This window comes from Tyto alba, unplaced genomic scaffold, assembly GCF_018691265.1.
Source record: "Tyto alba isolate M040663 unplaced genomic scaffold, T.alba_DEE_v4.0 Super-Scaffold_1000006, whole genome shotgun sequence".
In the NCBI taxonomy this organism is placed as follows: Eukaryota; Metazoa; Chordata; class Aves; order Strigiformes; family Tytonidae; genus Tyto; species Tyto alba.
This window is the reverse complement of record NW_024881272.1, coordinates 4,260,392-4,277,454: the sequence shown is the minus strand read 5'-3', so window position 1 is coordinate 4,277,454 and position 17,063 is coordinate 4,260,392. Positions and strand designations below refer to the sequence as shown.

Below are 17,063 nucleotides of genomic sequence, written 5' to 3'. Positions count from 1 at the left end.
CCGACGGCGGAAGTGACGCAAGCCCCCCCCCCCGTTGCCGTTATGCCGAGGGGCGGGGCCACGGCTCTTCCCGCCTCCGCGGGGCGCTGAGGGGCGCGGGGCGCGGCGGCATTTAGCGGGCGGTCCCCGCCGCCCTGAGGGAGTGAGGGACGGGGGGGCGGTGGCTGAGGGGCTGCGGCACCGGGAGGGTGTTCTCCGGCCTCTGGGAGCCGTCGGGAGCCTCGTCCGGGCGGCCGCTGCCGTTACTCTTTTAGAGGAGACTTGAAACGACCTTCCCGAGTGCTGCCGCGACCCCGGTTGTAGTTACCCGTGGGGGGGAAAAAAAAAAAAAAAAAGTACCGCGCGGCGTCTCTCACCGCCGTTACTAAATTAGTGTGCCGAACAGCAAAAAAGTTCCTGTATTCCCAGATCGCGGTCGGGCATTACAATTTCCCAGAGAGGAGGGGGGCAAAAAAAAAAAAAAAAAAAAATGCAGTGGCAGTCTTTCTGTAAGCAGGTAAGTGGAAGAGTCAGCTTTTGCCTCCAGATGTGTTTATAAACAATGGAACCCAGGGAGGGTACAGCCCTTCAGCGTTTAAAACATAGGTTTCTCTAAAAGAGGGCTCCAGTTATAACATCAGTTTTATCAAATTGAGGAATGCCAGCTCATTTGCTGATTTATGGACTTGGGCTTAGGCTTTTTTTCTCTTCTAAAGTGAACATCCAACAATTAATTAAATCTGTAAAGAGGGGGTGTTTTTTGCACAGATATGGAGAGAACAGATCAGGTGAAGGCAAATTCACAGACAACCTGAAGCCAAGGGTTTATGTTAAGTCTGTATTCCACACAGCAGTTTTAACAGACGTTGTACCCGAGTGTTCCAGTGCTTCAAGATAGGCCACTGAGAAAGGGTCAGGAAAGATCTGTGTAACTAACTCTGTGGTTATGTTTAATTTTCATAGGACTGGCCTTCAGCCTGTCCATCTTCAGGAACAGCATTTGAAGCTGGGCTAGCTGAATTTTATCTGGCAAATACAATATGGTCAACTGGAACTTACTTCTGTGGCACAGTTATTTGATTGGTTAAGGGCAGTTTCTTATTCAGGAACTGTTTCCTTACTGATCCTGTTGAGCAGCCACTGAGACAAGAAAATTTCTGTGGTTTTTTTTTTTACCTTATCTACTAATGTTTGAGTTTCTCCACTCTCAGTTGTGGTCTTGTATTAGGGCGTGCTCACAGTTCTAGAATTTAAATTGGTATTGCTTTATAATTTCTGGCTAGAGGAGGAAATGCTTTCACCAATATATAAATGCATTTGTAAGCGAGCCTGTAATTTGCTTTTTTTCTTGAGATTTTTTTAAAACCAGTGTTTCTTTTATTTCCTTAAATTTGGAATGTCTCAGTGCCCATGGCACTTCCAATTGAGTGGCAGCTTTCATGTGGAAGAGTTGTCACTCTTGTAAAAACAAGCTCCACGCAGCTCTCCTTTGCATAAAGCTGCAGCAGCACCTGGATGCCGCATCCTCCCCTGGCTGGAAACAGAAGAGACCCTGGTAGAGCCAAGTTTTCTTCTGCGCATCCTTACAAGGACCCAAGTAACAGGACTTCTCTCGTGGGAGAAGAATCAGAACAGTTCCTGCATCAGGAGGGGGAAAAGGAGCTAGCTTAGTTAGTAGGAGTACTGACACTCAGCTGAAGGATCCTGGTCTAGGCAGTGTGGCAGACAAAATACAACACAGTGCTCTTCAGTGCTCATCAGGTCTAGAGCTGTGGGGGAAAAGCATCTGAGGGAGCTTTGAAAGGATGTGGCCTCTTTAGCACATAGTAGCCATTCCTTCTGCTCGTCTGCAGGCATTGATAGCAACTGATGACGGTCCTTGGATAGTCATGTGGAGGTAAATCATTATAAAATGTTATGTCTGGTAAATTTAATCCTCAGCTTTTCTACTTCTTTGCCTTTTTATCTTCCCCTGAAGTGCTGTGTGCTTTTCCAGTTGTCTGGGAACAGTGGCCGCTCATCTCAATTAATAAGAAACCCTAGAGCAATTGCTCAAATGGAAAAATGGGTTCATAAAGCATTTTAATACTTTTGACTGCTGTAATTTCTGCTCTGTTCTGTTCTTGCTCAGCCTTGCTTCTCTGTCGTGAGTCAGTTTTCAGTTTCTTGCCATTTCCTTCTGCTCCCTCCCTCTCTTCCTCCAGGCACGCTGCCTCGGGGCTCACTTCATATTTCTCTTGTGTACTCCAGGGAAGCATGAAGACCTTAACAACAACTCCTGTTGCCCCACTGCTCTGTATCAACAACCTTTAAAAGCATTATTTACCAGTGCGTTCTCTGTGCTGGAAACCTCAGGCTGACGTTTGGAGCAGAGGACCAGGGTGACCTGTTCGCTCCCTAGCACAGCGCCTGCCCGACTCATACAGAAGAGGTTACCCCTTCTGAACACAGACATTGTCCTAACCAACGGGTTGGACTTAGCTATGCAGCTGCACTTTTCTAAGTAAACGGCTTCTGAAAATAAGCACCTCATTCCCATTTTGTTCGCATTTCCATTTATTTTACAAGGCATCGTTCACACAATGATAACAAGGTACTGATCCAAACAATTCTGTAACAATTAAAAAAGTAAACATTTGTTGTGACCATGTACATTGAATTGCACTTTTAATAACAAGCATTACACTTATATTTCCATATTATACTTTATATAATACATGGATTTGTTACATAAGTACTGGCAGTACTGAAGTGTTCTCCGTTAGAAGTCTGATATAGCTATGACGCTCTTTTTCCTAACTCTAGGATTTGCGAACTTGGGACACACACAGATAACAAATGCAACTCCAAACCTGGAAAACTGCGTTGTGATGGAGTCAGAGCTTTGAAGCTGCTCAGAATCCACCTGGAATGGCAGACACCGAGAGAGCCAGATCATGCTTGATTAGACCCTTTTCTGCATTCATGTGCCATCTTTTCCCAGTTCAGAGAAGTCAGAGAATCTTCTTCCATGGGAAAGCAACAGTTCCCAAAGCTCGAGGGAGCTCCTGGCACAGCTTTTGAAGGTGGTAGCAGCAGCAGCAGTGCAAACCGAGGGATTACTGGAAGGAGAGGGAGTGGGCATCTGGAGAAAAATCTGAAAACATCTGCTCTTGCGTGCATTGGTAGTACCATCCATGTATTATATAAAATACAAAAATAAGAGAAACTGAAAGGAAATGAGTACAGCCTAGGATTCTGGTGGTATCAAATCACAAATGAAATTTATGATACCAAATCCTTGTGATGTATTTATCCCCTTGTGATTCAGTTTCCTATATATTATTCTATATATAAGATATAGTCTTCCAAAGATACATATATATTCCTTTACAGGTTAAATAAAAGCAAGTCCCACTGAATAAGAAAATAAGAGGAAGTAATGTCCTAATTCTCTACCCATATCTTTTTTTTTTTTTCTTTTTCAGGTAAAAATAGCATGAAATACATTCAGTAGCAAAGCAGTTGGAATCCAGGAGAAATGGAGAGCCCTGTATTCCTAGAGGATTAACCTGTACGTGTTAAGTCACGATCCTGAAATAAATTATGTAGGCTTCTGACTTGGGAAAGATAGGATCTTGATCCATGCTATTACTTATCCAGTTGCAAATTCGTTGAATTTCCCCAAACCCATCTATGGATTAGCTCAGTCTTAAAGACCGCTGTGATGTGTACCTCACCAAACTGGAAAGGTCCAAACTTGAGTGCTTCACTGTGTCTCCTTAGTATTATTACTTGGAAGGAGGGAATGGGATGGCTCCCAGTAGGATATTAGCATAAGAGATGGGAAAAATAACTGAGTTTAAGCCTTTGTGTCTGTGCGAACGACGTGATGCCCGGCGCTGCGTGTGCTCGCCGCCCTGGGTATGCTCAGCACTACGGGCCTGGTGCAGCCAGCGGTTTGCACAGCAGGCCCTCGGCCTCGAGAGAAGAATCTCTGCCCTGATCTTCACATTCCCACAATAACACTGTACTAAGGTTTTCTCTCTAGCAGTTGGAAGAAAACCAGCACTGTCAGGTAAGAGTGTTTCTGTTGTCAATGCCAAAGGTATTTAGGCTTATTAGATTATGCAGAAGTATGCCAGTTATCCCTGAGTCTAACAGTAAATCAAGAGGTATAGTTCTCCCACACATACAAGTAGTTTTCATGGATTTCACTGCAACTACTTAATAGAAGGAAGGGAACAGCCCTACCTTTATACTGCGGAGAAGGCGTGACTTATGTAGCTTCCATGTTTTGATACTTCAGTTCCAGTAAATGCAGAATTTTATTTACTCCTAAATTGCCACATTCAGTCAGTGAGTGACATCGTGACTCTGAAGTCAATGGCATACTTCATGCTTTGTCAAGGGGATGAATTCTCACTGTTCTTGACTTTCTATCTCACTCTCCCCTTGTAAATGGCTGTTTTTATTTTGAGTTGTTTTTAACGCAATGGCACAGTTGAAAGCATCTATCTTAAAAGAAATTTCAAGGGCCAACCAAGAGAAATCTTTCAAAATGTCCTAACAAGGAAAAAGACAAAAAAAATTGCTTACCTATGTAAGCAATGTAATTTAGCTGTAGGAAATGATATCCTAATTAAAGGGCAGGACAAGTTTGTCAGCTGGCAGTACTGATTACATGGCTGACTACCTTTCCTGAGACTGGTTTTACTAAATATGAATGCATGTGGACTTGAGGGATTTTGCAGTTTCTTGGATTAACACCACACATGGTATTTTCTGTTGTACTGGTTTTAATTTTCTCTGTGTACATTTAGAATTTGTTAAACTAAGTGAAGTCCTATTACTTTAGAATATTAAGTTTGATTCACAAAGATAATACAAGACTAGTTCACAGATGTACCATGTAACTAAATCAGCCTTGCTTCATTTATCCTGTAAAGTGTTACAGTCAAAAGAAAAACAAAGTGAAAAAAATTACTTCTCCCCACCACACACCCCCCCCCCAGTAGTGGGGATCTCAGGAACAGATTAGAATCCAACAGGAAAAAGCACCTGTACTAAAAATATTCTTTGGAGGTTTGTCCCTAATCAAAGTAAAGGCTTTATTTCAGAACGGTGCATTCTCAGTAAAATTGAAAAGATTTAGTTCCACATATATATTTATAAAATTCAAATTACTTTTAATATAAGTTTGACGTGGACACAATTTAATACTGACTCCGGAATAAAATATTAATCGCTCCAGACTTAGGAGCTGTTAGCTGTTCCAGTGCCACAAGAAAATAAGTTTCAGTGAGACTGATGCTGTTTCCTGCTGAAAAGCTAAATGACAAGCCAGCTATCCCTGATGGATCAGTCAGTCTGGGATACCTGTGCATGTGGCTCTGTCACACGCTGCTGAAAGGGCTAATTAAAACCCACGATGATTTTCTCACAGGAGGTGAGTTTCATCAACAGCAGCGTACAGTCAGCAGGTAGAATTTTAGCTTGCCTGGTTTAATCCTGCAGTCTTGCTCTTTTCCTTGTTTCTGAATATAACTATGCTTATCAAGACAATGCCACAGAGCTATTCTCTTATTTCAGTATTTTTGAGAAGACACAGTTTCCACATAAATGTTACTCTTTCAAATGCCATTGCTACAAATGCTACCTTGAGCCTACAGACTGAAGGTGACAATTGTTTACTGCCTTTCTGTCATTGCCAAGAGTGATAATGCAGCCACTGCCATCTGAAACTTTTTTTTGCTGAATGTAAGCCAGCTTCCATCCTACAAGGTTTTGAAATCATCACGGCTAGCAGGTAACACATATGTTTTTGTCACAGAAACTCAACTTCTGAAGTCAGAGAGCTGCTATACTGAGGAAGATGTTGTTGTGTCAAAGCTAGTTCCACAAAATATAGTGAGTTTATTTAACAGGTCTTTTTGGATGAACTGGGGAAGTCCCACTCCCACAACCTGCTTGCACTCATTGGACCCTCTGAGATGATTTAACTTACTAACTTGGCAAAAGACTAACCGGGGAGGGGGGGGGAGGGGGAAATCCACCCATATCTTTTTCTTTGTTGTTTTTAATTGTCTCCAGTAAGTGCCATAACAAGAACAAAGGACATGACTGTACAACAGGGAGTTGGAGGGGTGAAATCTTTGAGCAGCAGTGAGCTGTTACATTAACTCAGCTGCTCGGGGAATCACAGTCCTAACAATTTTTTTTTTTTTTTTTTTTAATTATTACTGCATTTTTCCAAGCCAGGTTTTAAATCCGCTTCTAAGTATGATTTAAGATAAATGAAATGAGAAATTTGGACACTTGTCAAACCATCAGTGTCACTTATCGGCACAGTACTCTCAAATGTAACAATCATGTTCACTGGGTATTCTTAAATGTCACTGCAGATTTCTTACGCAGTTCATGTCGAGTGTGAAGTGGAACAGGTAAGTGAATGACTAATGCTAGGTTCAGAGTCAAGAGAATGGAAACATTTATGCAAATATTATTAGCAATAAAGTGACCTGGGAAAAAGATCTTTGTTAATATTTGCAAAAGAAATTCCTTCTGCTTTTTCCCCCATTTTTTCCTCACTGTATTAATATTTCCAGACAATCGCTGCTCTTGCAGGTACATTTTAAAATATTAAAATTTTGTAACCCCTTACTCTTCGAAGAATTTCACTGGAGGCTAGTTGTATCAGGATAGTGATTATATTTTGATCTCTACTTCAAACAGCTGACTGCCTTTCAGAATCATTCCTTTGGCACAGGTAACATTAAATCTGTACTACCCTGTTTGAAATAATTCACAATTATGCTTGACAACAAAGCACAAGATGGGTATCATTAAATTTTATTGTACAAAACTGACAAGATATGGCATTCCTTAGAATTAAAAAAAAATCAAAACAGAACTAATGTCCCTGGAACAATTTTGTAAATGGAACAATTAATACACAACCTTTAGTTCAACAGTGATATTTACCTGCAAGACCATCTTTAGACATGACAGTTATAATTAAAAAAATATTCCATCAGTTCAAGCAATAGTTTAATTTTCCATGAAATAAGTATTTCTATAAACACTTTTATGTTCAGCCAGAACAAATGCTTTCGAATTTTCTTACCTTAAGAGATATAAAACAACCAGACAGGTTTGGGAATCATCAGAGTAGTCTACCCCACGGGAAAGTCTAGGTTTTGTATTCCACTTGAAAATGTTTGTTTCTATAAAAATAAGTAATACCAACAGTAGCGTTTCCTAACCAAATACTTCTAGCAAATAGATCTTGTTTCTGTGATGTTTTATTCATCAGTGCAGCACAAGCTTTTGGGGTTTTTTGTTTGATACCTCATTTCTGTGTCAAATTCAGAACTCGACTATAGACCCAGGGAAAGGCTTTAATTACTTTTATTCATAAAACCTACCCTTTATTGCACAGGATTTACAAAAGGTCAAAACTATGCAAGGTCTTCACTCTGCTTCTCAGCAAAAACGTCAAATAAATGTTGAACAGTTTTCCAGTTTATCCCAGTGGAAGGAATTATTTCTTGGGAGTTCTTAGTATAAACACGAAATAAAAAAGGGAACTAGGCAACTTTATGTTAAATTCCAGTTCAGCTGACAAGAGCCTTTGAACAACAGTGCTACAAAGAACTGCACTAGTATTTCTGAAGAAAAAACAATCGAAACCAAGAAATTGTCAGGGAAGCTCATAAACAATTGTGCCAAGAGAGCACAAGACTATCTTTGCTATGGCCTAAGCTTTACAAAAAGTGCTTCTCTGCAGGACGCAGTCACTGCGATAAACTTCTGAGATGGTCCCAGGGCGTAAGTTATCCTAGACACCCGCACACACACTAGTACTTACTACACTGTGCTTTCTACGAAGAGATTATGCTTCAGTACTTTACATTTTCCATTCTCTCTCTTCCTCCAGAAGAAAAAAACCTTCTATGCAAGATAAAAATAACTTTGAGTAATTAGTCATGTATTAAAGACCTAGTTTTGTAGTATTTATTTAACATCTAGTCATATAAAATAAAGTGTAAAAGTATGAAGGTATCAGAACGTGGCTTTCAGCAAGGCAGTTTGGGAAGTAAGAATTCAACATAAAACAGGAATATTTTTTTTTTCCCCCCCTTTGCAAAGGTCACATCAGAATGAATGAAAAACACCGAAGAATTTCACTTCAAGCCTGCACTCCTGCCTTTTGTCCTTTCCCCGAGAGGACAGACCACTGGAAGAAGCCTCCAGGGTTTCAGGTGGGTTGTTCTTTGTGCTCTTGTGCCGGGGCTGGCGGGAACTATGTACTGCCCTCCCTGGGTGGCAGGGGCGGCTGCGGCTGCTGCGCCGGCTGCGTGCCCGCGGCCGTTTTGATAGAGTTCAGGGTTTTGCTAAACCAAGAGTTTTTGGCAGCTTGGATTTCGTTCATAAGGGCTCCTCTCTGGTGCTCCAGCTCCTACGAAAGCAGAATAGTCAGAATTGATCAAAAATCAATTAATTGACGAAAAAGCAGCCTCAAACTCAGGCCCTGCAATCCAGCGCTTTCCTTGCAACCTCCCAGGCGCTGGCAGGAGGGGACAAGATGGACATTGCAGAAACAGCACAAGATATTTAGATAGACAAATAAAAAACCCCTCTCAGTTTTCTTTTTTTTTTTTTTTTTTAAGACAAAGAACTGTCTTGAAGTTCACAGGTACACAGCAGTACAGGTATACGCTCCCTTCTGGAACATTTTTTTGCCCTGATTCAGAAACATTTTGGGCTGAGCACAACGAGGTTAAGGAGACTGCCCTGCTGCACCTGGATTCCACATACCTGAATTTTGCACTTGGCTTCCACAAGCTGCAGTTTGGTCTGTGCAAGTTCCAGCTCCATCTCTCTCAGCTGCTTCTTCAGTGCATCCTTCTCATCATCTGTTTCTATGCCTTTATTCTCCGTGCTTACAGCAGACAGCTTCAGTGTCCCCTCCTTACTGAAAATCTCACTGCAGTGTTTGCAGGCCATCACTTTACCCTGAAATACCCAGAAAGCTCATTTTTAATCCACGGTACAAGTGTTGCTGTGCTTCCCAAAGAACTGTTTTTATGTTAGACTGCCTTTCAGTCAGTCATCTTGAACTATGCAGTACTGCAGTTTTTGAATTTGACATTAAAAGAATTTGAGAAGTTCATGAACAATTTCCAGGGTGCATTAACCAGTATAAAAATTCCTAAAATCTACTTGGCATGCTCTAAGCACAGAGACTTTGCTCCTAGATTAGAATTGCTCAAGCTGTCTTTCTATCAAAGCTTTGCAATATTTTGCAGTATTTATGCCAGCACAATTCAGAAGAGTAAATTACACTCTAGGGACTTTTCATCTTCTATAAAATCACTTGGCCAAATTAATACAGATTGTGATATTTTAAAGAATGCCAGGTAGCGTTTCTGTATTTCCAGGAGCGAGGGAGCAGCCTGCTCTCCCCGCAGGGGCCGACACTGTCCTGCTGGTGTGTGTTCAGCTGCACAGGGGACGGCCCCTTCTGCCAGCAAGGCCTGACACACGGCTGGCAGGTTCTCCTGCTGCCTTGAGAGGTGAACTCACGGCCGAGAATGCGGCGCAGCTGGCCTGGCTCACACGAACTAAAATGGGATATTGAGCTATTTCAGCAGATTGTAAGGAACACCAATCCTAGAATTATTTTTTTTTTTTTTTATCAGTACCGTAAAAAAGGCACTAAAAAGCAACAAATCAGGTTCAGCTTGAGTTACTGCAAGCTTCTAGTTGTTTCCTCAACTAGAGCAGAGGGAAAACAATTCTGCCTACTCAGTAGTGACAAAGCAGAGGGATGGAATTGTTACTTCCAGAAATGTTTACCTCTAGTGCAAACGTTTTTGGTAAGGGGGTTTAGAGAAGGCAGAGGAACTGCTAGGGAAATTCTGGGGATGGCCCAAGCTGTGCGAAGTACTTAAACCAACTCTGCTTAAATTACAGAAACCCAGATATAAACATTGTCCAATTCAGCCAGTCCAACCCCTCCTACTATGCACACTGGAGAAGCAACACTGTTTCTTTTCTAGAAAGCCTTTTTTTTTTTTTCCATTTAATTAAAACATCCAGGCAAATACTACTCTCTCTACATTTTCTGTCAAAAGTATACATTTCAACAGGGAAAAAAAAGAAACACCAAGTACTATATATACGCCCTTCAGTTTGAGAGTTCCACCCTGTCTGATACAAGAAAAAGAACAGTGAAAGGAAATAAACCCTTTCATTGTTTACATCTGATGAAATGTGATGTAATGCCCAAATTCACATGTGGGGCTCTCAGTGCAGCTGGGTGGACACTGCTGTTCTTACATTAAACTTCAGTTCACATTTTGTGCTGCATCCCTGGCATTTAGCATTAGAAACATCCCATATGTTGAGGCATCATTCTCACCTTCACAACTTCCAGTTCATCTTTACTGGCAGCTTGTTGTTTTTCCAGCCTGGTGCTCAGCTGGGAACAAATCTGGAGCAGAGAAAGCAGTCTCTTAACTAAAGTTTACTATGCTAAAATATCACCTGTGCTTTTAACAATGATTTTTGTTAGAGTCAACATTTCTTAAATTCTGCCTCACTCAGGTATACGTGGCATAGGCATATACCTCACTCAAGTATATCCCCTTAAGATATCCACTGCTGCTGATAATAAGACTAAAAAAATGGCAGTATTCAATACTGAACACGGAGACCAGAACATTTTATGGATTAATTGGTTTATAATGTTTCTACCGCATGATGTCACAGAGTAAAGCAGCATTCACCCTAAGGCACTAAAATTAGCTGAAAGACAGGTTATTCCTGAGTCCCTAAATTAAGAGACTATTAGGAAAACCACAAAAAGATTTACAACAAATTGCAGTGCTTGCTCTCTGCAAGCCTGAAATGTAGTGTATCTTATTGAAAGGATGAGACCTGCAACTCTGAAAATTCAGCTCTCAGAACAGGATGAAAGAAGAAATATGAGAAAGTGTCTCTAGAACAGTACCTGTTTATACTCTGCAATAATGGCTGTGGTTTTCTTGATCTCAGATTCTGCCTTCTCTAGCTGCTTCCTGAAGACTTCCTTCAGCTAGGAATTGAAGGAGAGAAGTTACACAGTATGCTGAAAGAAGTTCTCAGAATGTGTCATCAGGTTGTCTCTAAGTCTTGCTGTGTTTACAACAGTTCTCACCAAATTCCAGCTCTTCAGACAACTGTCTGATTTACTCAGCAGACAAATAATTATTATATTCAGTTATAACCAAAATGTCTGTACTGTGATAGAGCGTATCCCTGCTTAGAGAATTCTCCTGTAGGGTAATCCTCTTTCTCTGCATGGAACTGGTGGTACAGCATGGTCCACAGAACACAAAACAAGAGCATTACTATTAATTGGGTTTTAGTGATTTTGTTTTTTTTCTGCAACATTATCCCAGCAGGTTTGGGCAGACAGACTGTTTGTTTGGAGATTGAACAGGAAGAAGAATCTCTCAGCACTATGATTCTCATCTCCGTAACAGGAGAAAAAAATCTGGTTCGGTCTGTGGTGCTGCATTAAAATACAGCTAAGTCATTCCTCTACCGTTCAGAACCACTAAATTTGGAGAGCCCTAACAGTAGGAGAAAGGTCTCCACTGCCTTCTTTGTAGCAACAGAGAACTTGGCCACCTCCATTTCAGAGAGACGTAAAGAATTGCCATTTGATTGCTGTAGTCACTACTGTCAAATGGCAAAAATAAAGATCAGAGTACCTCTTTTGAAACATACTTGCGTGCTTGTCAGTTTTCAGCACGTTAGATAGGTGGGATCAAAAAACTACAACTGAACATTTTGCAAACAATGTATAAGGCCAGGTGTAATCAGCAAAATTCTGCCAACTCTCAACTCTGTTCTGCTGTTGGTTGTAGCTTCAGACAGGAATGTTCACAGCTTTATTTCAGCGAACCAGCAGCTGAATCCAGAGTGGCCTCTTAGAAGGCAACCACTCCTCCAGCTCCTTGTTTAGATAATGAGAAGGTCTGATCATGCCTCCTTAGTTGCGATTGCTCACCACCAGTGAAAATGATTATTACAATACCGGGAAGAGGATTAGGTACGGAAAACTGAACGTTCAGAACTCAAGTAAAGGAAAACACTGAAAAAAATACTTTTTTAAAAAAACCCCAACATTTACCCTGGCACTGTACATTTTTAATTGAGACTGCATTTTGAAGACAAAATCCCTTTTTACAACTGCAACACATCCATGCTTTCCTGCATATCCTTTTGCTTGCATTTCCTTGCTAAAGGGGAAAAGTTGCAGAATGCCTTACCTGAGCAGTTTCCTCTTCCTGCTTCCGTTTCTCCTCCTCTGTCTCCACTAGCTTCTGTTTGGTCAGGAGAAGTTCTTTGTTCAAAACGTCTGCTTTGTCTTCAGCCTAGAATTAGAAACACTGGTGTAAATCAGATGTTGTCTGTGCCAATACAAATGCATCGGTATATACATCTCAGAAATACTCAGGTTCTAGCATTGCCTTTTCCTGCCCTTGGCTCACCTAACCTATTTCTTATAGGAAATTCCCTTTTCAAGTAGCTATTTTCTAAGTTATTCATTGTGTTTCAACAACAGTGCAAAAGGACCCTTTTGCCAAATGTTTACCTATGCCCAGATGGCAAGTAAGCATAGATATTATGTCCTAATACAAACATGATGTATAGAGTATTTTTGTTGGGAACAATATTAATCTAAGCAAGGGCGGCATGATTTAGCTCTTGTGTAACTTCAGATAACTCATTCCATTTTTGTATCTGTAAGCAGGGAAACCAGATATTGCAGAAAACGTGAGGTGCCTGCACTGTACCTTACAAAGTGTCTGGGCAAAGAGAAGAAAAAAAGAGACCAATAGGACCACCAGATGAAATAGTTTGTTTATCAGTACAAGATAGTATTACCTGGAGAAACCTGATACCATATGTGTCCCGGAGAATATGAATTTTCTCCTTTCTTTGAAGGGCCGAGCTTATGGTGAAACACACTGGGAATACTTTGTTTTTGTGAGCGCTATCCTCACCGATCACCAGGAGAGAAATGTATTTCTCACTGATGTGGATATATCCTGTTGACCTCCCCGGCTGGGAGATACACACTGCATCACACCACTCCTGTTCAGCAGCTGGGTGCTAGAACAGGCACAGGCTGTGGTCAAACAATACTTAGTTTGCTGAAAATACAAAGCTGGCATTGTAAACAACAACGTAAGCAAGTACAGAACTTGTCTCTGAGTTGCAGTTTGGTTTTCCACCACTGCTGGTGGTATTAGCTTATCTATCTGCCACGGTGTTAATTATTAATGAGGGTGATTAGTGGTGGTTGTGGATATCAGAAGCAGCTCCACCAGGGCCACAACTGAAGAGATGGATTGGGGATTCCTGCATTGCTTAGTCTGTGTACGGCTGTACGGAGAAAGGAAAACAGGCAGTGAAAGAACGGAAAATTGGTAAGATTGAACAAAAGAACTCAGGGACTACAGGGCTATTTTTGATGAAAGACCTGTTTAAGACACGCTTTGAAGGAACTACAAATCTCTCCCCCTTTTATGCGTTCATTCCAGGTTCCCCAGGCACCTGGAGTGGTGTATGGTACCACCTTCTCCTTGCAGATGAGGAGCGCAGTAGCACAAAGCTCTTTCCGGGCCAGTGAACTGAGGTGGGGTGTGGGAAAGCTTCGTGGAGCCACCCTCATCTATGGCAAGACTGCTCAAACGCAGGAGAGCACAGAATGGGACTGACAAAGGTATGTACTTGGCAGCCTTGTCACGATACCTGAGATAAATACAAGCGTGGGCAGCAGCAGACATAAAGCTGCTTTATGTACAGCTATTCCTGGGGAAGATCAAGCACCTCAGGCACACTGCTTTTGGCCTTCAAGTGAGATTGCCCACTCCATCACGCAAAGCACATCTCAGCCTGTGTTTGCTCACCAAGGTGGCTCAGATTTTTAGAATCGCATGGATCCAAATCAGCAGAGCCTAACCATCCAGGATCTGCCTGAACAGAAATACAAATTGCACTGCTGTGGTTTACAATTCTGAGGTTTGATAGAGCCAAATAACTACAGGAAATCAAACTGAGAGATCCTTGCAGGAAAAGATTTTACATTATAAAAGGCACTACAGACCTCACTGAGCAAGGGACTAATCACGAGGTGTGGTGGAGTATGGCCCTCTTGTGTTTAGTGCCTTAATAACAGCTGTTACAGCATTCATCAATACTACATAAAACACTCCAGAAAGAGGAGGGCTGTCTGAGATAAAGGGCTCTGAATTCTGCTGCCCTCCATATTCCAGTCTTCACAGGAAACAAAAGCAGTTATCAGAGGACACCCAGGGGCCCTTCTAATTCTTGGTGCTATGCCACTTCATTATCTGTGAATTTTGTTGGCTGTACTAAAACCATTGTGAAAAACAGATCCACATAAGGTGGTAGACACTCTGCAAGGCAACTTCCCTTGAAATTAGTCATTCAAGGAGTATGTGATACCTGTTTCGAGTAAATGTTCATTCTTTGGTATCTGCCTAAAGGTTATGGCTTATATTTGCTAAACCAATCCACAAGAGAGAAAGTGCAGTCAGTGTTGGCAAGACACCACTGTGAATGCCTACAAGTTGCATGCATGTGGAAATCCAGCTTTCTGACTGCAACTAGGAGCGAGGCTGCCAGGAAAATAAAGGCACAAATAATTATACTTTTAACGTTGTGTTCATGCTTTCACTTGAGTGAGCGCAAAGGAGGGCTCCTAAATTTGGTGTTGCCAAGCCTGAGCTGGGGCCTGTCTCTGTTAGCGTTACCTGGTCCAGGTCATTCCGTAAGGCAATTTTGCTTGTTACAAGCTCATGGGCAAGGTCATCGTTCTCCTGCTCCAGCCGCATGCTTGCTTCTTGGAGCCTGCGGTTCTCCCTCTGCAGAAAGAAAGGAACAACCAGAAAAGGAAGTTAATCCTTATCAATATTAAAGAGCAATAAGCGAGTATATTGTGTGTGTAAAACACCGAGAAGGCAAGAGTGCACATTAAAGACAGGACTGCTGCTCTGGGAAACAACAGTGAATTAAGCCAGCAGTGCAAATGCAGCGATTCCACTTACATCCCAAAGGTAATGTTTGTGTCGCCTAAGTGACACACTGATTGTAGGGTTTCTCTGTCAAAAGTAAACACAGTCCTCTCCACAAAAGCACTTGGTTTTTGCTTGCTCATCATCAAAAGAAATGAGGCAGATAAAATACCACCCAGCAGCAGTGAACAGGGACCAATTAAGAGATACTCATAGTAATGTTTCTGATCGAAAGTAGAAAGCCGGCCTGCTCCATTTTACAAAATTTTGTCTGCAGGAATCCATAAAAATAGTCCATTTTGTAGATGACGTGGTGCTGACTTCCCATTTTCTGTGGGACTGGTAAAGAACAGCATTTAGCAGGGAACTCCCTACAGCTCGTATAACCTGTATCGCCTTTGGTGCGGTTTCTTGCGCCTGTGAGAACAGTGTACGTGCTGAAAAAAGGTGTTGGAGGGAGAGGGGCCCTCGCTCCCCGAGCACAGGCCTGGAGCCCACTTGGCGGGCAGAGCACTAACTAGAGACAATAAGTACACAGGAGAAAGATGAACAGTAGTAATTCATGTTTGTTTTTTTTTTAAAAAAGTGTCAGTGACTGTTCTTCTAGGGATGAGAGACAGAATCATATTCAAAAGATGTCTGTGGGTCAGTGGACTTCAAGGAGTCCACATCAAATACACACCTTCACCTTCGGAAGAACGCAGCCAGGTGGGACAGAGAGGTGCCCTCCTCAAATGGATTTTAAGAGAGCAAAAAATGTGCTGGCCTTCAGTCACAGAATGACTGAGTATCTTTCGTACCAAAAGAGACTGCAAAGGGATCTGTGCGCTGTGGAAACTCGAGGGAGAATACCACGTTCATAAGGAAACTCATAGGTGGAGGAACAAGAACCTACATCCTGAAATTTCAAAAATGACCTGTGCTCACTTGGAAGGTAAGTTATGTTCTAGGAGTGAATATATATCAGCACTTAAGACAGCAAAAAACTTCCAAGAGTTGCTCAGTGATTGCCCTCCTACAAAATGGGATTTCTTTGCATAAGCACATTTTTTACCTGTCCTCACTTCCTCCTGCTCACCAGCTACACTGATACTCTCTTCTTTCCAAACTCACCACCATGAAACTGCATTTTTTTTTTTTTCCGTTGCAAGATTTTGCACGCTTGTCTTAAACAAAAAAGGCCAACTACAGCTCTAAGAGGATGCTAAAAAAGGTCTTTTATGTGTGGGAGCTTCCTCTGCGGCAGGAAACAGAACCTCTGCAAATAGTCTCTCCTTAATGTGACCCTGTTGTGCAATTAGACTGACTATGCACTGCCCTGTACAGGAAAGTAAGTTTGCTTCCTTTCCAAAAGATCGTACTTCAAATGACTTGTTTTGTTACAGAAACTGTAAGTAATTTTTTTTTTTTTAACACAGTTAAAATAACCACTGCTGGAAGATGCATAACTTTGGGGTTCTTTTTTATTTTAATTGCACTGGATTCTGTTTGAGACTAAGAATTTTTAAAAGTAAAATTCTTCTGTAAGGATAATTTAAAGTGTAACACCAAATTGCAGTCCATAATAATAATAGCTCCAGTGTGTCTTTATTTCTATATTTTGTTCAGACCATCTTAGAAACGGTGATTTTTATAGACACAGCTCTGCCAGCAAGCAGTTGTCAGAAGTGACTTGAGTTCACCTAAAAACTGGGACCAGACCAGGACGGCATCGCTGCCAGGTGCTGCAGCACCACTACCTTCTCACAGGGATGGTGCTTAGAGGGAAAAAATCAGCAAATTCTTAAGACTTCCACAACAAAACCCAGAAAGAAGTTTGCTTTAACGTTTTTGCTATGCTTTTGCCGAAAGCTTCCGTGTCCGCAAAGCAAGCTGCACAACGTGAAGTTCGAAGTTCCTGCTTTGCATTCGCAGACAAGTGGGTAAAGCAAGCTTCGTGGTTGGAAATGCGCTATCCTCCTCTTAAACTCGAATTTGCATGGCACGCTGTTAGTAAGTTAAAGATCT

The 17,063-nt window shown here is 41.7% G+C and overlaps 1 protein-coding gene and 1 long non-coding RNA gene across 12 annotated transcripts in view; one reads left to right on the top strand and one right to left on the bottom strand.

Annotated features, from left to right (window-relative positions):
• The first annotated feature begins 316 nt into the window (after positions 1-316).
• Positions 317-17,059, top strand: LOC116962273. Of its 2 annotated transcripts, XR_004407484.2 has the most exons (5): positions 317-496; positions 1,833-1,876; positions 2,230-8,222; positions 13,560-13,741; positions 15,643-17,059. It is a non-coding gene; the product is annotated as an uncharacterized LOC116962273 (long non-coding RNA). The 2 variants fall into 2 exon arrangements; XR_004407485.2 differs by lacking the exon at positions 15,643-17,059 and having other exon boundaries at positions 13,560-14,692.
• Positions 2,518-17,063, bottom strand: part of RABGAP1L (RAB GTPase activating protein 1 like) — a 255,020-nt gene continuing 240,474 nt past the window's right edge. For all 10 annotated transcript variants that reach the window (XM_042786400.1, XM_042786398.1, XM_042786396.1 and 7 more), the window contains 6 exons: positions 14,796-14,906; positions 12,282-12,386; positions 10,976-11,059; positions 10,385-10,456; positions 8,779-8,976; positions 2,518-8,419 (listed from right to left, as the gene is read on the bottom strand). In XM_042786400.1, the coding sequence (XP_042642334.1) occupies positions 8,264-8,419; positions 8,779-8,976; positions 10,385-10,456; positions 10,976-11,059; positions 12,282-12,386; positions 14,796-14,906 (726 nt within the window). In that variant the 3' untranslated portion in view covers positions 2,518-8,263. The remainder of the gene's footprint in view (positions 8,420-8,778; positions 8,977-10,384; positions 10,457-10,975; positions 11,060-12,281; positions 12,387-14,795; positions 14,907-17,063) is intronic.